The sequence below is a fragment of the Ciona intestinalis genome, chromosome 4 (assembly GCF_000224145.3).
Source record: "Ciona intestinalis chromosome 4, KH, whole genome shotgun sequence".
In the NCBI taxonomy this organism is placed as follows: Eukaryota; Metazoa; Chordata; class Ascidiacea; order Phlebobranchia; family Cionidae; genus Ciona; species Ciona intestinalis.
In genome coordinates, this window is record NC_020169.2 from 3,616,601 (window position 1) to 3,641,297 (window position 24,697).

The following is a 24,697-nucleotide window of genomic DNA, read 5'->3' on the forward strand; positions in this document are numbered from 1 at the left end:
AATATAAATAAGCAGACCAATTCTGTAACGAGAACTAAATTACACAGCTAATTAACGAGACATAAATTCTGTAAGTAAACCACCTAAACCAGAGCTTAAACCATATGTATTTGGTCACACTATCGTTCTTTATCTTGCACTGCGTCACGAAATCGAAATTCGAAAAGCGCTGATTACCAATCAGTGCCCATCGCAATTTTACGCGTTTCTCCTTTTTTCTGATGGGTGAGGCCATACTTTACTGTTAATCCAAGTCACAGAGAACAGTAAGACGAAAGCAGTACAGTGGATAAAGGCTGTTTGAAGATTTATAAAAAAGAATAGCATTTTTTGAAATATGTTGAGCCCTATAAAAGTTCATTAGAGAGGTTGTCCAGGGACCTATTTATACAAATACTAAAGCATGGTAAAGATGTTTAACAGCATAGTGAAAGAATATTTATTTTAATTTCTAATAACTATCTTCGTTTGAAATTGGGTTATAAAACAATAATTTTGTAACATGTTGTAATATCGCAAGTATTCTTATTTTAGTTTAAAATATGTGTAAAATGTACATGTATATATATTAAAAGTGGTTTAAGCAATTTCAAGTCTTATTTTTTTTACTATATAAAGAATTGAGCCGTATTTCCCTTTACAGTCCCCAGATACTTTTATTTCATGGTTGATTAGTTCTGAGTTTCACATAAAATCGATGATGAATTTAGTAACTCCACATGCGACGTTAAAAGGCAGACGTACGAAAATGGCAGAGGGAAGAAAAGTAAAAGTACACCCTGTCGTACTATTTTCGATCATAGACAGCTTTGAACGACGAAAGGAGGATGCCAAACGTGTGATTGGGACATTGCTGGGTATGTACAACTCGTAATTAGCTGTGTAATTGCTGTAATTGAAAAGAGTCACACCTCACAGTAAAACTGCATCTTAAACCAATGAAAGAGAATATGACACTAAGCAAATGCATACAACGATTTAATCCATTATAGGCACCGTGGATGCCAATGCAGTGACAATTACAAATACCTTCTGTGTTCCACATACCGAGTCTGATGATGAAGTTGCATTTGATATGGAGTTTGCACGAAATATGTATGATTTGCATAGGAAAGTCAACCCAACTGAAGTAATTGTTGGATGGTAAGGGAACTTAGTACCATTATCCTGTTTAACGTTTAGCTTAATATATACAATATTGTAGCCTATGGTCAGTAATCAGTGTGCAATGAAGCTCCCATAAAGATAAAAAAACGACTAACACTTAAAGGACAAGGCTTTGCACAACATCATGGACTCATGGGTTATATAAAACATAACTATAAAAGTTTAAACTCTATATAATTGTAAAATATTACACAACTTTTTTTGTGTACAGGTATGCTACCGGCAAAGATATTACTGAACACTCCGTCCTGATACACGAGTATTACAGTAGAGAGAGCAAGTGTCCTGTGCATTTGACTGTTAACACAGATTTAAGACCTGGTGCTGAAATTGACTTCAAGGCATTTATAAGGTAGTACAACTTTAGCTATAATAATTTTATATCTGTAGTCAAGTGTTAATTTTGTGATATATATTTTTACCCATTTTTACAAAGCAAACCCATTGGAGTTCCTGGTAAAACTCAAGGAATGATGTTCTCTCCTGTCCCATCTCATGTTGAATACTACAATGCTGAGAGGGTCGCTGTTGACAGGATAAAACTGGTATGCACTGTGACATAGTTTTTTATTAATAAAGTACTATGTCTCTATTTGATTCAAAACTTAATGATGTATTGCATACACTGTTTTATGTATGTTTGTTGAACTTCTGTCAGTGATAATGTGTATTTTTGCTCTTTTACCAATATATCCATATACTTCTAATAAAATGTATAATATTTTAGGGAGCCAACAACCGTGCTGGTGTTGTTTCACTTCCAACAGATTTTGAAAATGTTCTTAACGCCACAAGTACATTGTCAACCATGCTAGATGCAGTTCTTCAGCATGTAAATAATGTTCTGGTAAGTTGTATGTCTGTTCTTGTTTTCCAATCTATAATTTTATACATCTGTTCTAAAATTTAGCTCCTGTTTCTTAGGCGGGAAATGCACCAATGGATCCAAAAATAGGTCGATATTTGATGGACCTTGTTTGTACTGTACCTCATATGGAGGAGGATGAATTCGATACGATGTTAAACAACAATATAAATGTGCGTATGTTTATTGCAGGGATTTATTGCATGGCTATATTTAAACTTTTATCAATGATTATGTTGCGTTACACTTACAAAACAGTTGATAAAATTAAACTTCTATGTACAGTGTGTAATTTAAATAGTGTATTTTAGGGCAGGGTGCTAATTTTGTTTTTTTGTAGGACCTTTTAATGGTAAGGTACCTTACCAATGTTGTCAAATCGCAAGTGGCCCTAAATGAGAAGTTGGTGAACACAACCGTTATTCAACCTACGTGAAGTGCATTTCTTCAATTATTTCGTGTTTTCAAAGTGGTGATTTATACAAAGGATAACAGAAACATAGAATGAATGTAACATCTTATTAGGCACAGTGAAGCATTAAGATTTGATTGCTTCTGTGTAAATAATGTGCTTAGAGACTGCTATGTGCGTATTTAAAGACTCTTCTTAATGAATAAATCACAGATATTTCCAGGATACTGGTAGAAATCAAATGTGCCAGACACAGGAACAGCATGCTACTGGTTCATAACAGAAACCAGTTCGATGTCGCCAGTTTAGCACAGACAACGGCTTTGCTTCATTAAGTATCCAAAATGGTAAAACCAAAGCAAAGTAACCTAAAAATGGCAAATGGTTAGTTATTCAAAAGAGAAAAGGGATATTGCTGGTTTGTACCACAGGTGATGAGAGAAATAACAGCACTAGTGTAGCACCAATAATAAAGCTCTGGTGTAGAATATTCCTGCAAAAAAGTCCCAAATTTATGATATTTTCACATTCTAAACAATCACATACTTACGCATGATGATGCTTGGAAAGTGTAAACAGCAGTTAAAACACCTAAAATTAACGAACCAACCCCAAATGCATGAAAAGCAATTTTGATTAATCTAGGAATTGGTTCCATCACGCTGAACAGCAGAGCAAAGCCTGGTAATAACATTAAATTAGGGCATGTTTATGATATCTCAATTATGTTCTACCTATTGCAAAGAAAAGGAAAACCGTGCTTGCCACAAGCAAATTCAGCAAGGGTAAGTTGCATGCTCGTGATGTTTTAGGTAGGTACAATACAATGAATTCCGGGACCAACAGTACAATAGAAATGAGAAGCAGTAGAATACGACTGAAAAATAATATAGTTATGGTAGGAATAAGAAATAGTCTAAAAGCCCACAGTGACTATAGTTTACGGAATCTTGTTATGGTCCGTGCAAAGCAATTCAGTAACTTACAATTTTATACGATTGTCTTTTGGGAACCATTTTGTAAGGTGGAACATACTATGCGCGTAGAAGTACCACCACATCACGTTCGTGTATTAGTAGTTGTAACTTAATTCTTGCTAAACTGTGTACTGTCAATCTTTAGAAATAAACGTGTTCTGACTAACGTTTACACTGTTCTTAATGGTTGAAGAAGCGCTAGACTAGAAACGAACTTAGGTAAACACCAAACATTGCGGTGGGTTGCTTTGTCGAACAAAAGACGTGCGACGAAACTGTTTATTTGGTCGCCGTGGAGATTATAACCAATGAAAGCTAGGCACTCCGGACATTTGCTCCACCTGTTCATCAAATAGTATGACCACCAGCTTGCTGTATTATAAACAGATCTTTATTAAAAGAGACATCTTTGGGAATTTATGAAGTACTCTATCATTGCGCTTGTGGTAAAGACTTGTATTAGCAAATTAATATTGTGCTTCAAAACATACTGTTTTTAGGACATTGACGCAATATAATCGTTATACATTAATCGAGTGCACATGGGAATAAAACAAAGCATGTAAAAAGGAACAAAAAGTAGCAATGGGTATTCTGTATAATAAAAGGCACAATAGTACAAACATATAAAATATACTTAATACATATATAATAAATATCATTTGGTCAACAACTTTGTATTATCAAAGACACATGGTTTTAAAAGCACATGATCTTGGTGTAAGAGTTTAGCAGCGCCATTCAATTTATGTCCGTTTATCGAGATGTTCTCAGCTGTGCCAATGTGTTTCAACATATTAGTGGAGTTAGGTTGATTGATTCCATTTTTCATTGCACTTGAATTACTCCAATTCTTTAAACGGTACCTTTAGCAAAAATGGAAAAAGCTGATAAATTTTACCATTCTTTGTATGCAATTTAATAACTTTTGTATAAATTAAACTTATATAATTCAGTTTAGTGGTAAATACTGACTAGAATTAATTCATACCAGCAATTAACTTTTTAATTGTTGGTATAATTTAAAGTGGTTATTGCGAAGTATGCAAACTATAGGCAGGTTAATATGAACTATCTTTCAATAGCACTATAAACCAGAAAAACCACAACTTAAGTAGCGTAATATACCTTGAAAATGATATGATTTGAACAAGAAAAATGCAATTGATGAAATAGAACATTGTACCACCAGCTTTCACCATTGAAGGTGGTCGGTCTGAAGCCCATACACTGTACATCAAGGTACCACCTGAACAAAACAATAGATAAGATAATATATAATTTAGCAGGATTAGAAAATAAACATTTTAATTTTTACTTACCAACACCAATGCGTACAATTAGGAAAAGCAAAACAAATATGAAGTCAACAGTATATCCAACAATCGCGTTGTTGTACATTTCATGAGATTTCAAAAACCAACGAATCTAGAAGTATGAGAAATATGAATTAGCAAGTTTGGGTTGTGTGTAACTTTCACTTAGTACTGTAACTGGTAAACATATTTACTCACATTTAAAAATATTGAAGTAACCTCACTTCCAAATATTGTTGCTACTGTTTCTGTCCCAGATACACCAAGATATAAACAAACTGCCATGAATGTAATGCTTACAATATGATGCATGATCATAACAGGCCCTTCAGTTTGATAATAAAGACACCTAAATGGCACATATTAAAAATGCTGAATAGGCTGACCAAGATATAATGCTCACCACATGAAGTCATAAAGAAAGTAACCCAATGAAATTGTCAGACAAGTAACTTGTGCACTTGTATTCGGAAAACCTGTTGATATCATATTATGTAAGGACACGGACACATGCTAAGTGAACAATGATAACTTACCCAACACTGTGTATGGATTTGATCCCTGAAAGAATGTCAAATAACAGGATGTCAGAGTAATACATATCGCATGAAGAAGTGTTACAATTCGACAATTGTATTCTGGTTGTTTCTTACTAAAATTATCAATTGATACATGTCAACAATATATTACATTAGCTTACACATTGTTTGTTGTGCCACTTACTTGAAGACAATTTTACAAGTACGATACAGTGTAAACCACAATATGACCCATCCTGTAACTCGTTGAACGATTAAGTCCATATTGTTTTATAGCCACACAACATACAGAAGTACAGAACCAAGAGGGAAACAATAAGGGACACAGAGTACAATTTTTTAAGGGGAACGCTTCTTCAGGATAAACTATCTAGTTTTATAAACACTCCATTCTTGTTTGAATAGGTTCACAATGATTATAAACTTCCTAATGATTAACTATAGCTTGTGTGCTATAACCGGCGAGTTCAATTCTCCTCACTAATCAAACACTGTATACAGGCACAAAATATATAGGTCTTCATCGCGTCGTACTTCTAAACCACCAGAGAGTTTTAAACGTTATTTAGGGGCAGAGTGCGAAACCGCCATTATATCCGACAACGATTTTAAACTGTTAAAAAAATACGACAGTTATCAACTTATTATTTTACGTATAAATCACAGTGGGGTGTTACCGGTAAGTATTTTTTTTAATTTAAGCATATATACCTTACGAAAGGATGTTGTCTAGTACTAACAATAAAGCTACTTTATATAAACACAAATACATAGATAAATGGTCATAAGTATATTAGGTGAGATCGCGGTGTCGAAATTTATACAAAGATCTGTTCAGTTTGCCTTACACCGCTTCACGCTTAGCAGCAACATTAAAAACTCTTCGTCGCTATTTGTTGGAACGATTCAATGCTGACTCGCCATCTTCAATGCCGACGCAGAATGCCGGCATCGTCGGTTAGTTAAACAAAAGAATGCAGCGCGGCAATCCGTTCTACAGTTTATTAGAACCAAGTAAAAGAAAATATGAAGTACAATGTCAAAACTGTTTATGTATCAGATAATATGTAGGTTGTAATTGTTATTCAATAAAGGTGTATTGTTGCGCAATCTTTTAGCGTATTTACTGCGCACACATTATGTCGATATTAGAATTAGAAAAACTCCCTAAAATATGCCGGTGTTATGTTTTTCTGTTTAACTGCTTTGCAGGCATATAGTAGTATATGTTTTATTTGTTAAAAAAGCAAAAAATATGAAAAAAAGTGTTAATACAATATATCTTGGTATATACAAACCGAATAAATACAGTTACCAGAGCATTAGGGCTGGTTTTAAGTTTAATTATAAGTTTTATATACATAAGTGTTATCATTGTGTAATATATATAATTGCCTGCCATTAAACAAGCAAATATTGGTAATTATAGTTGTGTCTAAATAATGTGAGTATGCATAAATTAGGTTCTTTATGACAAATTTAATAACGCATTGGAACACAAAGTGTTTTAGAATGTTAGTTCAGTAGCAGTAATCTGAATTCTGTACGTATGCATATTGCTACAATGGATGAGATGAACATGATTGGTGAATTTTCGCATAATGTGTCATCCGTAGCGAGTCATTGGAGAATAACTCAACTGTATGAAGCTCAAGCGTATGTGAATGCACGCCGACTAATTTCTGAGTTCCAGTCCCTTCTAACCGAACTGGATTTAAACAAAAAACAGGCGAGTTTGTTTTTACTGGTCTGTGAAAGATATGTTTCACATTTCCAGCATTGTTTTAAGCAAGAATTGAATGGTTTGGTTGGTAGTTCTGATTGTAGCCCACCATTGGTTACATCTGACTCAACCATGTTTGATTTATCTCGAGACAAATTGACAAAGTACTCAAAAGAAAAACCAGACCAATTAACAATGTGCATGGCACAGACTTTGAAAAATGGCTTTTCTTGTGAGAAAATGGAAACCTTAGGGGCAAGTGCAAGTGGTAGCCTTGAACGAATGGATAGACCCAATGGGTCTTTAAAGGGATTAAAGTCCGCGGATTCCGAGTTTTCTGATTTTAATGCCTCAAACATTCACACGTCACCGCAGCGGAGGATGAGTGTTGATGAGTTGGCGCTTCATTCCATCAATGGAAGTGGATTTGATGAGGATGTTGGATTTGCACGTGGAAAGAAGAACAAACAAAAAGTTAAAAGAGGAATGTCGTTAAGTGGACGTGGAAAATTATCAAAAGAGGATCTAAACTCTAAGGAAACTAATGGAGATGCAAAAGGGAATCCGTTGTCTAATGTTTGGAATCGATTACGAAGAGGAAGTAATAGCAAGTCATCTAAGGTTTGTTTCCTTTTAATGTTCGTTTAGTTCCTTATCTCCCATTCACATATTCCACTCTGTAGTATTTACTTAAATTGTATAAAACATATGTATAGTAATGTGAGGGAAGATGGGTCTCCTTTTCCACATTATATCCAAATATCCTGTTCATGTTTCAAACAATTAACATGGATTATATGGGAGACGTGAGGATACGGTTTTATAATTTGTTGAGTATTCTTTGTTTACTATTAAATGAAACGATAGAATAGCATGAAAGGTGTCCCATTTTCCCCCACACTACTCTATAAATTTAAGCTTGACATCCTAGTATTTATGAAATTTGTTCTTGTAATATTATCTTGTAGCATAATTGTAATGGATATGATGTAATTTGTAATTACTTTTAATAACGAATCATTAAAATGTAATATCCTAATTTTACATTATTGAGTGCTTTATGTCTGAGTCTGATACCCCAGACAATATTGGTAAAGACTGGGCTGTTTAAATATACAGCCTAATAGTTTAGGCCTACTGGTACCTAGCTTGACAAAATGTATATATATATATATATATATATATAACGTTTCAAAAAAAACAACAAAACACTCTATTTACATGTTCAAACACTTACAGTTTGTGTTCATTTATCACACAGGCATTAAGTGCTCTGTCACAAAGTGAAAAATCACTCTCTGAGAGTACTGTGAGAACTGAAACTGTGGCAAGTTACCTAAATGTCTCCATTGATCAAACAGTCGACCCAACCATGTTTCAAAAAGCTAAACTCGTTATCAGGCAAATTGAAGAACAATTTCAAATTGAAATATTTGCTCCACCAAAGGTATTGCGCAATACTCCAAAATTCAAATATAAGTTACCGCTTCAAACTAGTGTATGCCTTGTAAATATATTAGTTTAAAACATAGTTAAACAGACCATAATCAATATAACCGCTTTTTATCGGGCAAACCCTATTGTTACATTGGATCTATTTTGGTCTTACCAGCATAGGCATTGTCCTGGTATATATATATACTTAGTAGTCCATTGTCATTTATGGCAGCTAGCATTCAACTTTGCACAGCAACTGCTGCTATTATCGTTTCAAAGTTTATGAGGTATAAAAATCAACTTAAACTAGGTATAATTCATAACTATAACTGTTACATAATGTTTGCACACTTGTGGTATACTAATATGCTTCAGAATAAATATTTACTACTGCATTTTGTATTTAAATACAGTAGACAATAAAGTCATTGTGTAAACTCTGATGATATATCTTTGTATGGTACACAGCAATTTAATTATTGGTCTTGTCTGCTCAGCACTAAGGCTATTGCCTCAATTTGTGACAAGGTTATAATTATATTATACAGTCTTTTAATTACAGTTCCAAGTAGAATAATATACGCTCAAATTTAATGACTTACTGGTTATCGTCCAGTGGCAATGAGAAAGAGCTAAAAGAGAGTGAGAGAATTATTAACTTATATATCCAGTGCTCAATTCTCCAGTCTGTAGCACTAATTTTGCACACTATAATTATCTCTCTTCCAACAGAGCACTAAAGCCAAGATAATAATTGATGGTATAGATATTTCTGAGGTACGGCCTACCACTGAATTGGAAATGCCAGATTCTGACTACACTCTAGTTGTCAAGGCAAGTAGATCTTACTCTTAATACCTACATAATACCCCATGGTGGGTAGTCAAATCCAATTCACAATATCTTGAGTGACACATGTTAAATCAAAACCAGTACTAACTAATTATTATATTCCTTGAGACACAACAAAACAAATTTAACTATGCCCACCATTACAGCTCATAAACCACAAGTTTTAATTAAATGATTAAAAGTATTAAAACAAAATCCTTTAGTGGTTTTTAAATTGATCTGGCATGGAAAAATATAACAATGTATTAGTTTAATTCCACCACATAATAAATTAAGACCAAGTTATCCCAATAAGCGTTAAAGCATCTAAGCATGTCTGTATGTAGGCCTATTTAAGAAATTTTAAGTCAGTTTTCAGAATGGATTACCTACTTAAGAGGGTGGCCTTATTCCATTCCCCTCCCTTTCTATTTATAACCAGCCTTCTTGACTTTATCTGGTGCTTTGACGCCAGTTCTCCAATCTCCCGTAATATTTCAGTGTTCGGTCAAAATTTACCTCTGTTATCACTTTATTCTATCTAGTGGGATAATCCATAGCATTATCCACGGTTGCTTTCCTGATAATACAAATGTGAAAGTGCTCACTATTTATTTTTTAAAGCATTGAACACAATTTAAAATATAAAATCCCTTTAAGTTTTTAACACGCAACAACATGCAGACGAATTGTGCGGAATACCTATTTAAACTGGATCGACGGTTGGATTTTGCAACTTGGCTTTCGGAACTGGAAGAGCTTAGCAGGAAATACGGCAATAAGAAGTTAGTGTTATTTTTAAGATTATTTTATTAGTAGCACAAGGTTGATCACTTTGTACTTTCATGATGCCTTTTTTCTACCTTAACCAATAAGTTACACGCGACAGATAACGTTTTATCAATGCCGGCTTTATCGTTCTATCATGTGATTGATGTGTAAATATGAAGTGATTGAAAATTGTGTGTACCAACTCGGAGTTGTGTGTTCAGAGCAGCGATTTACGTTTAAGCCAGGACTGATTACAGTGCCAACACGGGGGCCACTTTATGGTTTGTTCGAGTTATAGTCCTGTAACACATCAGCAAGTTGTGTTTCTTTGCACAATAACGCAAGCACAGTGTCAGGTCACCGCGATTCAGCTGGACCCGACCACAAACCCTTCGACGTAGTTTATATTTGTCCCGTGGCGTCCTTTATGCGGGCGTGCCGCTTCTTTAGCTTTTGTTGCTTGCGCGACCTCAAGCTCTTAAATTGCCAAAATCTGTCGTACTCGGCGGGGGAACTTCGAATCTGCGGTGTGGACGGAGTAATTGCGCGTGCGCTGCGGCTTTGGCTGTGTGCTCTTGGCGAGCAACGAGGCACCTTCTTGCAGAGACGAGCAAGTAATTCTGGCTGCGGTCTCGCTGGCAAACTCAGCTCGCTGCTCGCTTTGCACACAACGTTGCGTTTTTGCAGTGTACAGTACTTGTGCTTGCCTGCTGTTCGAGTCGTATTTCCTCTACACATTAATTGAAAAGTTTAATACGTCCTGAAGGAAATTCACTTCTTAAAATAAATCGATTTTGTGATTCGGCATGTTCAATATTTAGCTATTTGTACCATTGTACTTCAAGATTCTAATCAACAAGCTAACGATACTTGTATCACAGTTTGCAGGTATACGAGTGCGACAAACATCCGTTCGTTCCAGAGCGGTTACGTAAGTCACCGAGCGAAATAAACGGCGAAGCAGCTGACCCGGAAAATCAGGTGAGTCGACCCGTCACCCAAGAAAACGCGCGTTTTATAAATAAACTTGTTGGTTGACCGCCGAGAGTTCTTGGTAGGTTAATAGGCCTACTCATCGAGATACCGCTTACTTATTTAGAAAGGGCAGTACCAGACGCGGCTTTACCTGACCTTACTATTGAGAATTTCTTAATTTAGTGTCTTCGTGATTAAAACGAAGCAATTGAACGAGCTAATCCCGTGTTTTTAGTTTCAAATCGCGCGTAAATTATTTCCGCGAAAATTCTCTCTTGTTTTGTGAATAAAACTACAAGTCATCGTACGCAAAAAAAACCAACAGCCATCGCGCGCGATTTTTTTGCCGCTACCTTAAATGAGCGGTTTGCCCGGAGGTTCATTGGAAAAGTAACAACCACTGCAACCAGTACTACTTTGACCTATACCCAACGTTACCATGTTTCCAGGAATCCGTTGACATTGCATCGACATCACCAGTAACAGGATCCTCTGTTCTGCTAAACGGGACGAGTGAGGAAAATGTGAACACCGAGCCCGACCCATCCACGCACCCTACAGCACAACGTAAGTTCGACAGCACGATAGTTGATCATGCTTAAGTGCAGTGATCGGATGTGTGTGCGCACATATGTTCCAAAGAGATTCACAGCTGTACGAAAGCACTATGTCAGAAAAGCTTGTTACGACGTTCTTATATATTATCAGACCTATGCAGTATGCATTTATAATAAATAATGATATTAGAAAATACTTCATTCCTTTATTTAAGCCTATTTATCCCCATTAAACACACGGGTAGGATATTCAACAGTAATAAATACATCAAAGGTTATTGACCACAATTTCCAACGCAAGTACAAATCTCTTGTGTTCCTACAACTGGCGTTAGCAGAAAGTGGCATTTCTCAAATCCTCGATTCGTTTTAAATTGGATGTTGATTTGGTTGCCACTTCTACTACACGTCGTGCATTATTTACTTGAAAAATTCCAACGAACCCGCGGGAAGTCAACTTAACATAAACTGTATTAGGATTTACTACAAACCGCAAATTTCACTGGAATTTCGAGCAATTCCCTCCCCACAACAACACAGCAATCCTTACAGTTGAAACATACACTTTACGCTGCATTTATAACGCTTGCATTTAGTCATTTGTGAATTCAACGTATATTAACTGCAGCTAATCCAACGCACATTATAATCACGTTACGTTTCATTTGTTTATTATAAATATGTTAAATGTCATTTATTAATTCGCTGCCCCTGTATCTGTACGACCTGTTGATATGTGATTTTTTTCTCCACAGTCGGGTGCTGGGAGTCGGCCATCTCTTGCTTGGATGTTGCTTCCACATCGCAAGTCGATGCTCCGGAGGAAGGAGAGAAGAAACCGATTGATCTTAACAAACTTCCGTTTTTTCATGGAACATTATCAAGACTCCGAGCAGCGAAACTTGTACTTAACGGAGGGCACGGCGTCTTCTTGCTCCGTGTGTCTGAAACTAGACAGTGCGGTCACGTTTTAACTTTTAATTTCCAAGCTAGGGCAAAGGTAAGTGTGATTATTGAATAACTAAAACTTTGTGGGATCGCTTCCCCAAATACACCGTCGGCTGTGTATTCAACATACAATTTTACGCTCAAGCTTTTTTTATTATAAGTGTTGTAACCAAGTAGGTTTGGCTATAAATGAGTTTGCAACCAATGATTACAAAGTAAAATAATGTATTTATACCTGCTATTTTGTATCAACTAATCGTAAAATACACAAAACAATTGTATGTTTAACGATTGAAACGGTTTCGTTTATATTAAATTTCAATAAGTATTTGTCAATTTCAATTAACCTTCAGTAATATGTTTTAAATGCCCATGAAGTCACCCAGTGGTTACTAATGGGTTGTCCAAATTATCATACATATAAAATGAAAAATCCCAAAAAAAGTATTTAACCACAAAGTAACGGTTTATGAAACATAACTCCCGTGTTATAACGACTGTCATTTCCCGCCAACGCTAGGTTAAAAACAAGTTATATTCAAGTATATGCCCCGCAACAAATATGTTGCAGTCGTATTTTAAAATGAACATTACATTCCTAATTTTCATTCCAGCATCTCCGACTAACCATCAATGCTGAAGGCCAATGCAGAGTCCAACATCTCAAGTTTACATCTTTGATGGATATGCTTCAACATTTTCGTACTCATCCCATCCCACTTGAGTCCGGAGGACCAACCAACGTTTATCTGACTGACTACATCATCAACGAAGCTTGCAGTACGTTTATCACATCACAGTATTTTAATAATCTACTTGTTTTAGTGGCAGTAAAAACTGTCATAGTTTACTTTAAATTTAACTTAATACACGGAATTTTGTTTCTTAAAGACAGAAACCAATTTGTTTTTTACAAGGCTGTTTGCAAAGAACGCACATACCCATGATACTAATACAATGTGATTAACATGTTGACAACTCGCGTTTTTCTCCCAGATTTCCGAAACGAAATGCAGAAACAACAATCTCAGGAATCTGAAACATCGGAACCGACCGAGAATCCTTCCGGAAGCTCTATTTCTTCCACCCCGGACGTTTCTTCCATCAATATTCCGGGTATTTCACGAGACTCCCCTGTTCTGGGTCGAATCGCGGGCACGGACGAAGACGCAAGCACTGGAGCGCACACTAGGGCTGTGGAAAACCAATACGAGTTTTGTTGATGTTTCGCCGCAACGTGACGACGCCCCACACACCACCATGTTCCACTCTTAACTTCCGAAGTTCAACAGCGTTTCACTTGTGCGTCGGACTCGCACACCTTTTCCCATTTATTTCTTTTATTAGGTGCTCATTTTATCTTAAGTAAAGCAAGTGCTTTCGGTGGCGACGGTCACTACTTTCTCACTCAGCGAATGTCTTTTACCTATTTTGTGCACACACGCGCACAAACCACGACTTTATGGTTTCTTAACTTTCCGTGAACCGACATGATATTATAGCTTGCATTTGACCTCTCTATCTAACAAATGATGATGTCCAGTTTGAAGTGATAGGCAACCCACTTTTCTTTCGTTTTAATACTCCGTTGGTGCTCTAGTGCATATCCAGTGCACGATATTTTTATCAAATCAGGGCCTTTTTGCACCATTAGTTATATACAGACATTGCTTTTCAGGCGCGCGTATGCTAACCAAGCAAACTTCTATCTATTCTAAGGTGTACAGGAAAACCACGAGCAAAATTATTTATACGACAAAAAACATTGTGCGCCTGTTCTTTGTCGAAAAAAAGTCGTGTTTTTTCGTTTTATTACCTAGGAAATTCTCCTTTTCTTTGTACTTCGCTCTGTTTTTTTCGCAGTATTATTTCCCAGCACCAACTCTTTTCCGCCAATCCCAAACTATTGGGCGCAGGAACGCTGATATATTCATCCAATCATTATTTGTCAACTTCCGTTTCTGTGCTGGTCGGACTATTTTATCAGATGCGCTTGGGATCTTTTTGAGCGTTTTTTTTTTACTCACTAGCAGGTGTACTTCTTGGGTGTAATAAGCACCGTCTCTGTTACGGTTTTTTGACTGTTTTACTATTCAGCATGTACTGTCCTTATCTTGTCGACCGGTCGTTCACGTAGCAAATCGTCCGCAGCCAGCGCTACCCCACCAATTTTCCAGCAAGGTTTTCTTGTCGTTTTGTGCCAAAATACCCAAACCCGGAGTATTTTAAAAGTAAGCAGCTGTGATACGATTTGTTATGTTTTGATAGATAAACAGCATATGCCTTCAGGCAATTGGGGCTCTTTCAGGACTGTAGAACCGACGGTGTTCTTTTTAATTTTTAAAAATTTGAATATTTGCATTAAATTTTCTTCGACGCATCCTATATCCATTAATGCCCCAAATGGAGATTTTTTTCAATTTCAATCGATGCATAGTTTCACCACAAGGCTTTATATTTTGTTTTGAAGTTAATATCGCTGATATTTCCGTAGCTCAAAACAAAACCTAGTTTCACTACCCTTTGTATTGTAAAATATATATAGATAAAATCTAGTTTACTGTTTTCCATGCATAATACACATGTTTGGTCGGTACAGAATAAGATGTAAGCAGAGTGAAGAATAATTATTAATTGCAAACCTCCTAGTACAAACTAGTCTATACAGGTGTAGGTTAAAAGAAGAATTGATCGCAACTCAAAGCAGTCGAATCTGCAAATGTTGATGGCGTCTTCTATTTTCGGGGTTTCTATGCCTGCCGCAAATATTTTCTCATACAAATGATTAATTATACATTGCTGGTGCCGATATAAAACAAAAAGGTTTTATTCACATCTGTTTTGAGTTTAAAACACCCCACCGCAAGTGGGGTTTGATAAAATCAAAAAGCATCCATCAGTATACTCGCCATTTATAAAATAGCGGTCACACTGTATTTTCACAGCTATTAATAAAGGAACAAACGTTAAAAGCCAGAAGAAATAAAAAGAAACTGACAGTATAGGTTTGAAATCTGTACAGCAAAAGGCGCTGCAAGGTTGTACACAGTTTTCAAGTTTCAAGAGACGTAGTACTAGAGTTCCTATCTTTCCTAGCATTCGGTTGACTTTCTTTCTTCTGTTTCTTTATAAATTTAGCTAGCACCGACATCGCTTCGAACACGCCGGTTCCTTTGGACGCACAACACTCCTGCAAAAGTTAAACTCGTTGTGTAAGTACACACAATAAATTCCACTTAAAATACATTTTCTGTAACCCTTGGCGTTTTAAGCATATTCCTGCGCAGAAAAACGCATGCGAGTCACCTTGAGTAAGCTGCACATCCCCTACTCTACTGTATACTTGAGCATACTTGATAACAAGCTCACCTGTACATGCCACATGTAGTCTGGTGACAGTTCGTTAAGTTGAAGTATTCCTTCCATTTCTTTGCTTGTCACCGCTCCTGGAAGATCTTGCTTGTTCGCCAGTACAACGAGTGGTATCTGCGTCATTGCACAAAATAATTTATGACTGTATTTAAATTAGTTTACTGAAGTGACGCTTCACTATGCTTTGATTTAAGGCTGAAATTACTGGAAAGCATGAGCTAACTCAGCTTTTTATTTGAAACACTTAAGCGTATCGCTATACGCACGAGGTGCTACGTCAATTATGTAGATATGTACGTCACGCGTTTACATCTTACCTTGACCATATTATGTTCATTAAGAATGGCATTGAGTTCACTGGCAGCTTCTCCAAACCGAGTGTCGTCAGCGCTATCCACTACGTATATCAGCCCTGCATATAAATAACGGTCACGAAACTGATTGAACATAAAACGTCAAATTAATTTGCCTATAGTGGTTTCGGTTCTCTAATATCGCCCTTCAAAACCATATGAAAAAACATAATGGTTCTTGTTATTCTTGCTTCTTGTTATATTACACATAAAGTGTCATATATAGTAGGGTGCTGGGGGAAGACGGGACATCTTAAGCACATATAAGATCTACATATTCTAATCGTGTTTTAAACAATTTTTTAAAATTCTCTGAATGTTCTTGCTTTACTATCAGATGGAACAAGAAAACCTAATAAAAATATGTCCCATCTTCCCTCACCCTACCATATATATTACACACGTGTGGTAAGTTAAGGGTAAGGTCATTGTTTTCATTATTTAATATCGTGCTTTTGTTATATAGTAAACAAAGAACTTAACGGTATTTATTCTAGCCAACATAATTACATTGTGAGACACATTAACCAAGTAAAACCGGTATATATGCGAATGCATTGTCTGCGAGACTATAGTTTATACCTTCCGTTGAAGTGTAATAATGTTTCCAAAGCTGGCGGATTTTATCTTGACCTCCGATATCCCATATCGTCAACGTGAGACCTTTACATGGTGTGACAGTTTCTACGTTAAATCCGATCGTCGGCAACGTCCTAGTACAATCACTTAATTTTAAACGGTGGAGAACCGTTGTTTTGCCTGAAAAAAGTGTTTAATTGTTTAAATCAGTACCGTATTAAAATTGCAGAATCATCGCGAGGGTTGTTTAGAATTAAATATAATGTCTCCTAACATATCTTTTTATGCGTAATATAAGATGAATCAACAAAATTTGGAAGGCATGCGCATTTCACCGCAGCAATGACGTCACGTCCACTTGCTTATTAGTTAAAAATATATATAGCAGGGTCGTTGACATGCGAGAGTAGCTGTGTTTGGAAAGAATTAAAGCTCGTGAGTCACTGCACTCTATTTGCGTGTAATCAGCACATAGTTTCATTTTCCGGACCTACTTTACATGGCAGCTCAATTAATATTACACTACAGAATCCCCTGTACCTATATAAGTTTGTATATATGTATATATATACATACAACATACATATATATATATATATATATATATTGTAGGAATATAAAACAGCGTAACTGGCGCAAACAATGATTTAGGACTTTTCTGTTAAAAACAATTTTGTCTATATATGTGTAGAATCTGCAGCGTTAATGACAGCAACGCAAAGCATCTCGACGTTTATTCCTTTAATCTAAACGAGTCGTAAGACTTATTAGTAGAAGTTCAAGGGAAGTGTCGATCGTTCAACGAACACATCTTACCTGCCGCGTCTAAACCAAGCATGCACACTCTGATAGGTTCTCCTTTGCTGCTTGGCATTAGTCTGGCAAATAAAGCGCCCATCTTTCACCAGAACCAAGCGTTCGTCGAAGTAGAATAATATATTTGCAGTTAACGTTTAACTACCTCGAAACTGCTCAAAACAAAACGAATAATAACTTTTTGGCTCTCCCTTAAACGGCCATAGTAGATTTAGCTTCCTGGTAAAAACATGAGTGGTTCCTGGCCTTTACCCTAAACCAGGAAATAACCGCTTTGTTGTTGCGATCGCCTAATAAATATCAGCGTCTTCGTATGATAAACTCAATGCGGAAGTACAAAATAAAGAGACTGTATTATGTTACTCTCCTTTGACTAACACTGTGAGAACCAAAACAAATTTCATGGTTATAGTCACCGATGCGCTCCAGTGTTAGTATAGTTTGCATTTACTTATATTATGAAGTACTTTCAATTTACAAACAGCGATTGCCATTTCTTCAAATATAACACTATTATTCCATTCTTTTTTTTAAAACTGCAAGTTACAAAATTCTGAGTATGACTAGATCAGCAGTGGGTGTGCTATGTAGTGACTCGCAGCTCTACTACAATTGCACTTACGTGACACTGCCCTGTAATTTTACTGGACTGTCATCCACTTCGACCTCTTAGCACTTTCACAATTTGACTAACACGACATGGCTTACAATTCGATTTTGTGCTTTGCAACGCGCGGCCTCGTGATTAACAGGGGAAGAATCATAATGGTGACGTAACAAGAACGGTTTAATAAAGCACAAACAAACGAACACACCGCTTCTTACGAAGCAGTGCGCGGGTGCTCTCACAGGAAATGTTTTCGTTTGGGTTTTGCGTCATGTTTTACGTCAGAAATAAATTAGAACCTCTTCAACGCAGTGTACCTGAAATTCACTGGCGAAAGCGCCAAATTAATTTGTGTCTTTTCCGCCTTACAGATGGCACAAGTTGTGATATAGTTCGCATAAAACTATTTCCATGTAAACCTGGTTGAAGCATTAACGAGCTAACAAATAATAACGCTAATGTTTTTGATCTCTCTTGTCATTTGCAAGAGTCCATGTATGTATTCTGTAATTTCAGTTCCTTTCCATTGAATTCCCACACATAAACAAAACAAGCACGCTTATATGTCATCGAAGTGATTTATATTTCGTAGAAATGTAAACAGCTTGTCAAATCCGCAATACGTTGCCAATTTAAAGCATGCTAACAAATTAATCAAAACAAAAGTAATCAAGCGCTTTGCAGTATCACAGTATACATGTAGTGCAACTAATATACCAGCAAAAATATTGTAGGTTTGGCCAAATACAAAATAACACTTCAGGTTTGTAAATCCGTTAGCGAAAATGAACTAGAGACTTTTTAATTAAAATACAATTGCAGTTTTGCTGATAAAAGAACTAGTTTTATTTGGTCTGGCTCAACATATGGGTTCAATGCCTTGGTTTTCTTCTGCTTGTCTTTTTAGCCCAGTGATAACCACTTAAAACCTGTATTGTGTCCCCAGGATCAATAGAAACATCATGTAGTGTTTCATGGTCACGATCCAATTCCACAACATGGTCAGGGTTCTGGAATAATTCATCCAATAATTGGTTGTAACATTACGTACCGTCGCAGCATTTTGTTAGTTGTATTCAAGTGATAGTAGTCACAGGTTATAAACTACATTGAGTACGATATATAGCACAGGTTATAGCAATGTTAAAGCTAAAATGGTTAAATGGCTATGAGTTAAAAACACAGTTGCGAAAGTATAGCACCTCAAAAAATATCTACCACACATAAATTTAACTACTTTGAAGAATAGCACACGAGGTATTAAGAAACATGTCATGATGTTCACTTATCCCCGTATATCATACGATACATGGTTTTGTCGTGTTCGGCAGTATCTATGTAATTTAACCCTTTCTTGGGTTTCATCACTCTGATGACGTCACCAGGCTCGATTGATACGTCATCGAGGGTTTCTCGATCTCGATGCAACGTCACAATGAGGTTGGGATTCTGCCGAGCACAAAGATTCGGGAAATCGTATCATGCAATACGATTTGTTGTGACGTAACACTAACAGAAAAACTAATACGGGATAATTACAAACCTCTTTGCTGATGTACACCAATCTCTGGTTCCTTATTTCGATTTTTGTTAACTTTTGAATGAGCAGTTTCAAGCTGCCGATTGACATTGATTTTGGCAGCTTTTTGGTCACAGGTTTGAAATCTGGTTTTACTGGCGCTTCAATGATAAGTTCTGTGGCAATCAAACGTAAGAGGATAGTGATACAACAGTGATTTTGGACTATTAATTTGACACAAACAAATATAATTAGTTTTCATGGCTTTATTACAGATGTACCTTGATATCTTAATTTTCTGAGTGAGTTTTAAAGCGAGTAAAATTAAATAGAAGTATGAAGTACTACAATTATGATGCACTAATATATGGGGCTAAACAATCTTCAAAACCCAGGTTAGTTTAAAAAAGCACCAACTTTTTTGGAAGTAGGATTCCCCAATGACATTACTATAAAGTATCTTCATAAAAAGTGTATACATGCTCTTACCTAATAAGTTGCCTTTCAGCGCGGATGACATTTTCATAAATTGTTTGTCATCAGGAGCACCATGTTCTGTAAGTTTGATACAGCTAAGCATGTTTTAAGAACAACAGCAAAACATAATGCTTTTCTTATTTCTTGAATTGGAGTGATGAAAATTATATTAGTTAATTCGTGAAGAAATTGAATTACCGGCAAAGAATCATCCACTGATCATGTATGAGACAAGATCAGCAAAATATGAAAAACTTTTCTCTACCTACATGCTTTTACTTATAAACCAAGCCTAAAAACTTAGTAATATGTCAAACAAAATTCTTTACACAAAATCGAAACACACCTGCTATAAGTTCCATATAACGAGGATGATTCTCAATAAACTCTTGAGATGGTTGGTTTCTTTCAGGATCCTGATGTCCTCCAGACTCCCTCCACTCAACCCCATATTTTCGAAGGTAATCCATCTCTGCTGTGAAGCGGCTCTGCTGTGTCACCTAGTGGGTGATGAATTCCAATGTGAAAATTATTCGGCAGCAAACGCGATATGTTAAAGTATATCTTTATGCAGCCTATCAGAGAACCGTTTAAACCACTGTGTCTTAAACTGTTGTAAAAGTGTGTCAATATAGCAACACTAACCAAAGTGTAAATTTACTGCTAAAACAAGTCAAATTTTGATTTATATTCGTGGTTCGTACACAAATTACCAATATACATGGCCCATAAATATTAAAAAATTGTTTCCTAAATTACCAGTTTATAAAAATGGTTAAACCTAAATATAAATTCCTTCGGCCTAAATCCCTAAGGAAAACCCTACTCATACATTTTTTTTAAATGTTAGAACTTACACTTAATCTGTCAAGTCTTTGTAATCTCTTTATTTTAGCGACAATAATATCATGTATGGCATCATATCGGTCTTGGTTAAGGGCTGGATTTTTGCGGAAATGTAACTCAATAAATTCTGGGAGATTGTTCAATGGATTAAGATCATGTACCTGTTGCATTACAAGAAGTAAAGGAGATATAAATTGTATTTTATTTATAATTGAAATATATCAGACAACCTTTTTCTTCTAAATAGGCAGCTTTTGAAGTCACGTATGCTTTAAGTCAAGAATCCAAATAAAAATTGCTAATTCAAATTTTCTACATTTTTATAAAATAGAATTATAGCGTGGTATTCATACTACTACTATTTAAAGGCATTAGGTAATAGGTACAAATCTGATAATAAAGGGAAAACTATTGAATGTCAAATTCTATATTAAATATTGAAGTTGTGTAGTATGTGTACAAACCGATTCATATTTATTTCTATCCAGGAAAAGTTCCTTGAGTTGTTTGAAATCACCAGGCTTAATGAACAAATCAGATAATTCGCATTCCTTTATAAGAAGACAGGATAACCTGTTAAAACAATAAACAATGATTTTCTAACATTTCTTTTTTTATTATTTATGGGTTAAGTCTCTATTAAGGACCTAGGTGTTAGGCCAGATTTGGCCCATTATCCCAACACCAGAAAAGTCCATTTAAGTCCTTTGTGCGATCGGTGCCGCCACACCGCATCGCATTAAGACGCATATTTTTCGGATCATTTTTTAGCCTTGTGTGCTTCAGCTACCACACGTTTAACTGTTAAAAACTTACATTGGAAGTTGTGACAATTGCTGCACTTCATGCCACGAGTTGAGTGGATTGCCAGATAAATGTAACAACTTTACATGGTTGAGTTTATCACCAGGTGGGGATAGATGCGTCATGTTGTTCGCTTCTATATGAAGCTCAGTAACTTGTGGCCACATGGTGGTGCAGGTCAGCAGCTAAAAAATATGTAAAAAAATCAAAAAAAGGGTAAACGTATAATACACCAGTGGTATAATGACAAGCCCACTTTGTAGGGAGTAACAAGTTTAGATTGGTACATGACATACAGTTGGTAATCTTATTGAATATTTACATTTTTAATAAATAGTTTTTTGAGTTAGCATTTTTGAGTTCGCAATTATAGTGTACTGGTTTTGCTGTAATCCTCCATTTTATGTGGTAACTGTATATTACAATTATAAATTTGTTATCACACAAGGTTGTACTAAAAGTCTCACCTCTTCCCAGGACAAAGAGCACTTATTTAAGACCATTGTGTCAATGTTTGCAAAAACCTCTGGCTGTGATAAAGCTTTGTCCGTTACTTGCATGATGTTTTCGCTTAGATTTAAGACTTTTAAACAGGGTAACTGCTTCACAATGTCGCATACAGTGTCCCATGAGGAGATCAGATTCTTTGACAGATTTAGCTCAACTAGGCCTGTTAATTCAAATTAATATAAGACTTAAAGACTACATAACATCTTCCTGGTGTTTGTGTGATATTTTAGATTACATATATATATACCTATTTATTTCTTTTGATAGACTAATTTTAATAGAAATTGGAAGTGTTAACTTTAACTGGACTTGTTTTAAAAGTTAATACAGTTAATTTTTTTTCATAATGAATAAAAAACACACCATTAAATGTATCATTATTCCTATTTATTATATATCATTGACTCTTCGCAATAAATTTAGAACCCACTTGGTGTTAAAGTGGCCAGTTGCCCAACAGTGCCCGCACTGGAAATGATTTGATCACGAAGAATGATTTGTTTGAGTTGGTTCAATTTCCTGCCAATGAAAACAACAACAGTTAATTTCCAATTGTTATTATGCAGCATGTTGTACGATGATTGATAAATAAATGTTATTCATAACTGAGTAGAACAGAACATCTATATAAGGCAAACACCTGTATTTTTTTACAGATTTGAAATATTAAAAGTAAAACCCATACCTAACGCTAACAGATCCAAGTATATTAAGCTTGGCTGGTAAAAGTTATGAACACTAGATACAGAGGCATGCTGATTTTACACCAATTTGAGTAGGCTGTGTATAGTTTACTTTATAGATAATAGGCTATATCATTTTAGTACGCAAAATATCTGTTATGAATATATGAAGAAATGCTCAAGTCTTTCGTAATGTCACTACAATGGGGTACATTAACAAAGCACACAGAATATATTTGTAAATGTAAGTTAGGGGATTTTAACGCTCACCCAAATTGCTTTTGAACTTGGTCCATTCCAACTGTTTCAATCTTTTTCATTATTTTTATATTTCCTAGATACATGTCATTCATGTGAGAATCTCCAGACTCAGTTGGCAGTGTATAACGATCAGTTATTGCATCACAAATTGAAACACCAAAGTTTGCTTTGGTTGCTCGTATAAATGAGCCACTGGTTTTATGCCTGTTTTTGATAAAAACATGCCAAATTATTATAGGATCTTAATATTATAAAATAGAATTTTTGATCCTAATATCTTTTTTAATTGTACACAATGCCCTGGTTACCACTAATTTAAAATGGAAATAAAATTTACAATTGTACAACAACAAAAAATAACCTGCATTTAAAGTAGGCCACTCCATCTTTCGTTCCATCATGTCGTCCCCTCGTGGGATCATCCCATTCAACTCCCAGCCATTCACCTAATGACACAAAAATAAAAACCAATGCGTATGCCAGTTTCATTACAAACATTATACAGCACATTAATTATGATTATTATTGATACAATTGTGTAAACAAAAGTATGTTCGGCTCATTTGACTGGTCAAATGTACAATTTTTTATTTAAATAAATAAATAAAACACATCTAGCAATTAATACGTAAACAAGCTTGTTACCACCCGCATTTACCTTTTGTAGGTGGGACAGTTCCAATATATTTGACAGTAGCACTATCTCCAGTTACTGATATCCTCGAACCGATACACAAGGATTCCATGTTATGCAAGTATGTACGAATACCTTATTCATTCAAACTTCTCCTACAATCTGTCACGTTCTAGGTCTAGCGTTATGTTGTGACCGAGGGACCAACGCTATACTCTCAGACCTATGCTGTGAGCGACACCTGACGGATTTGTTTTAATTGACAGTAGTGACACCAAACTCCTATTGAAGTCGTGAGTGGCTCCATACACTTTCATATAGGCTATTGCGATGGAATCAAATATGTTTCAAGTTAAAATTTAAAAAACCTGTATAATAGCTAGGTTAATAACTTTCAATAAGATCGAATGTCCATATTTTGCATAAATTAAAATAAATAAAATCAATATATATATATATATACTCATGAACTTTAACAACTCTTTAGATTGATAACCGCTTATAACATAAATCTAAAACGCGAATCATTGGAGCTTAGCTTGTTACGTCACAATGTTGTACTGATGTCACAATCAGCCCGCTGTCCAATCCTTTAAAGCTGGTTGGTCTGATTGCTCACGTGACTGGCGCCTCGGATCAGCTGATTACTCCCGCTTTGCTTGCTCGGAGCATAAAACGCCTCTTATACAAAGCGAGTTACCACGTTACAGTTTAGATG

General features: G+C 35.8%; 6 protein-coding genes across 9 annotated transcripts; 2 read left to right on the forward strand and 4 right to left on the reverse strand.

The window, feature by feature from the left end:
- The first annotated feature begins 570 nt into the window (after window positions 1-570).
- On the forward strand, window positions 571-2,667 carry LOC100183816 (eukaryotic translation initiation factor 3 subunit F-like). The gene is made up of 7 exons (XM_002131091.5): window positions 571-857; window positions 993-1,143; window positions 1,379-1,519; window positions 1,604-1,712; window positions 1,895-2,014; window positions 2,092-2,205; window positions 2,373-2,667. The coding sequence occupies exons 1-7, from the start codon at window positions 698-700 to the stop codon at window positions 2,466-2,468; spliced, it is 891 nt and encodes a 296-aa protein (XP_002131127.2). The 5' UTR covers window positions 571-697; the 3' UTR covers window positions 2,469-2,667.
- On the reverse strand, window positions 2,370-3,652 carry LOC113474186. Of its 2 annotated transcripts, XM_026834123.1 has the most exons (5): window positions 3,431-3,652; window positions 3,179-3,321; window positions 2,995-3,125; window positions 2,871-2,937; window positions 2,370-2,812 (listed from the first exon to the last, which is right to left on the reverse strand). In XM_026834123.1, exons 1-5 carry the CDS (start codon window positions 3,502-3,504, stop codon window positions 2,682-2,684), a joined length of 546 nt encoding a protein of 181 aa, XP_026689924.1. In that variant the 5' UTR covers window positions 3,505-3,652; the 3' UTR covers window positions 2,370-2,681. The 2 variants fall into 2 exon arrangements, with proteins under 2 accessions (XP_026689924.1, XP_026689925.1); XM_026834124.1 differs by lacking the exon at window positions 2,871-2,937 and having other exon boundaries at window positions 3,431-3,634.
- Window positions 3,653-3,856: 204 nt separating this feature from the next.
- Window positions 3,857-6,760, reverse strand: LOC100181445 (transmembrane protein 136). Its single transcript, XM_026834119.1, has 7 exons — window positions 5,461-6,760; window positions 5,274-5,389; window positions 5,141-5,213; window positions 4,936-5,086; window positions 4,744-4,849; window positions 4,550-4,670; window positions 3,857-4,287 (listed from the first exon to the last, which is right to left on the reverse strand). Exons 1-7 carry the CDS (start codon window positions 5,538-5,540, stop codon window positions 4,080-4,082), a joined length of 855 nt encoding a protein of 284 aa, XP_026689920.1. The 5' UTR covers window positions 5,541-6,760; the 3' UTR covers window positions 3,857-4,079.
- On the forward strand, window positions 6,755-15,119 carry LOC100179111 (SH2B adapter protein 2). The gene is made up of 9 exons (XM_002131326.4): window positions 6,755-7,620; window positions 8,261-8,446; window positions 9,169-9,270; window positions 9,952-10,052; window positions 10,920-11,019; window positions 11,463-11,580; window positions 12,326-12,570; window positions 13,133-13,298; window positions 13,515-15,119. Exons 1-9 carry the CDS (start codon window positions 6,826-6,828, stop codon window positions 13,739-13,741), a joined length of 2,040 nt encoding a protein of 679 aa, XP_002131362.1. The 5' UTR covers window positions 6,755-6,825; the 3' UTR covers window positions 13,742-15,119.
- Window positions 15,120-15,329: 210 nt separating this feature from the next.
- On the reverse strand, window positions 15,330-18,022 carry LOC100176786 (ADP-ribosylation factor 6-like). The gene is made up of 5 exons (XM_002131356.5): window positions 17,639-18,022; window positions 16,826-17,002; window positions 16,208-16,302; window positions 15,888-16,004; window positions 15,330-15,708 (listed from the first exon to the last, which is right to left on the reverse strand). The coding sequence occupies exons 1-5, from the start codon at window positions 17,718-17,720 to the stop codon at window positions 15,571-15,573; spliced, it is 609 nt and encodes a 202-aa protein (XP_002131392.1). The 5' UTR covers window positions 17,721-18,022; the 3' UTR covers window positions 15,330-15,570.
- A 782-nt stretch (window positions 18,023-18,804) lies between these two features.
- Window positions 18,805-24,345, reverse strand: LOC100187005 (tubulin-specific chaperone E-like). Of its 3 annotated transcripts, none has more exons than XR_003395830.1 (12): window positions 24,004-24,345; window positions 23,707-23,791; window positions 23,355-23,549; window positions 22,832-22,920; window positions 22,359-22,561; window positions 21,904-22,076; window positions 21,552-21,660; window positions 21,099-21,248; window positions 20,588-20,741; window positions 20,254-20,384; window positions 19,789-19,940; window positions 18,805-19,255 (listed from the first exon to the last, which is right to left on the reverse strand). XR_003395830.1 is itself a non-coding variant. In XM_002131392.5 (12 exons), the coding sequence occupies exons 1-12, from the start codon at window positions 24,089-24,091 to the stop codon at window positions 19,118-19,120; spliced, it is 1,602 nt and encodes a 533-aa protein (XP_002131428.2). In that variant the 5' UTR covers window positions 24,092-24,344; the 3' UTR covers window positions 18,805-19,117. The 3 variants fall into 3 exon arrangements, 2 of the variants coding, with proteins under 2 accessions (XP_002131428.2, XP_009858327.1); XM_002131392.5 differs by having other exon boundaries at window positions 20,254-20,319; window positions 24,004-24,344; XM_009860025.3 differs by lacking the exon at window positions 18,805-19,255 and adding an exon at window positions 19,299-19,694 and having other exon boundaries at window positions 20,254-20,319.
- Between the last annotated feature and the right edge of the window lie 352 nt (window positions 24,346-24,697).

What these genes read in the sequence shown, in the direction of transcription:
- LOC100183816 (XM_002131091.5), top strand. Translation starts at nt 698, where the DNA reads ATGATGAATTTAGTAACTCCACATGCGACGTTAAAAGGCAGACGTACG. An exon ending in TGTGATTGGGACATTGCTGG is followed by an intron (nt 858 to 992) that starts GTATGTACAACT and finishes AATCCATTATAG; the next exon opens with GCACCGTGGATGCCAATGCA. An exon ending in ACTGAAGTAATTGTTGGATG is followed by an intron (nt 1,144 to 1,378) that starts GTAAGGGAACTT and finishes TTTTGTGTACAG; the next exon opens with GTATGCTACCGGCAAAGATA.
- LOC113474186 (XM_026834123.1), bottom strand. Translation starts at nt 3,504, where the DNA reads ATGTGGTGGTACTTCTACGCGCATAGTATGTTCCACCTTACAAAATGG. An exon ending in CTTTCCAAGCATCATCATGC is followed by an intron (nt 2,938 to 2,994) that starts GTAAGTATGTGA and finishes ACTTTTTTGCAG; the next exon opens with GAATATTCTACACCAGAGCT. An exon ending in TATTTCTCTCATCACCTGTG is followed by an intron (nt 2,813 to 2,870) that starts GTACAAACCAGC and finishes TGCCATTTTTAG; the next exon opens with GTTACTTTGCTTTGGTTTTA.
- LOC100181445 (XM_026834119.1), bottom strand. Translation starts at nt 5,540, where the DNA reads ATGGACTTAATCGTTCAACGAGTTACAGGATGGGTCATATTGTGGTTT. An exon ending in ACTTGTAAAATTGTCTTCAA is followed by an intron (nt 5,390 to 5,460) that starts GTAAGTGGCACA and finishes TGATAATTTTAG; the next exon opens with TAAGAAACAACCAGAATACA. An exon ending in AATTGTACGCATTGGTGTTG is followed by an intron (nt 4,671 to 4,743) that starts GTAAGTAAAAAT and finishes TGTTTTGTTCAG; the next exon opens with GTGGTACCTTGATGTACAGT.
- LOC100179111 (XM_002131326.4), top strand. Translation starts at nt 6,826, where the DNA reads ATGCATATTGCTACAATGGATGAGATGAACATGATTGGTGAATTTTCG. An exon ending in GTAATAGCAAGTCATCTAAG is followed by an intron (nt 7,621 to 8,260) that starts GTTTGTTTCCTT and finishes TTTATCACACAG; the next exon opens with GCATTAAGTGCTCTGTCACA. An exon ending in CACGCACCCTACAGCACAAC is followed by an intron (nt 11,581 to 12,325) that starts GTAAGTTCGACA and finishes TTTTCTCCACAG; the next exon opens with TCGGGTGCTGGGAGTCGGCC.
- LOC100176786 (XM_002131356.5), bottom strand. Translation starts at nt 17,720, where the DNA reads ATGGGCGCTTTATTTGCCAGACTAATGCCAAGCAGCAAAGGAGAACCT. An exon ending in GCTTGGTTTAGACGCGGCAG is followed by an intron (nt 17,003 to 17,638) that starts GTAAGATGTGTT and finishes CACTTTTTTCAG; the next exon opens with GCAAAACAACGGTTCTCCAC. An exon ending in ACTACATGTGGCATGTACAG is followed by an intron (nt 15,709 to 15,887) that starts GTGAGCTTGTTA and finishes TAACTTTTGCAG; the next exon opens with GAGTGTTGTGCGTCCAAAGG.
- LOC100187005 (XM_009860025.3), bottom strand. Translation starts at nt 24,091, where the DNA reads ATGGAATCCTTGTGTATCGGTTCGAGGATATCAGTAACTGGAGATAGT. An exon ending in GTGGCCTACTTTAAATGCAG is followed by an intron (nt 23,550 to 23,706) that starts GTTATTTTTTGT and finishes TATCAAAAACAG; the next exon opens with GCATAAAACCAGTGGCTCAT. An exon ending in GCTCTTTGTCCTGGGAAGAG is followed by an intron (nt 22,077 to 22,358) that starts GTGAGACTTTTA and finishes CATATTTTTTAG; the next exon opens with CTGCTGACCTGCACCACCAT.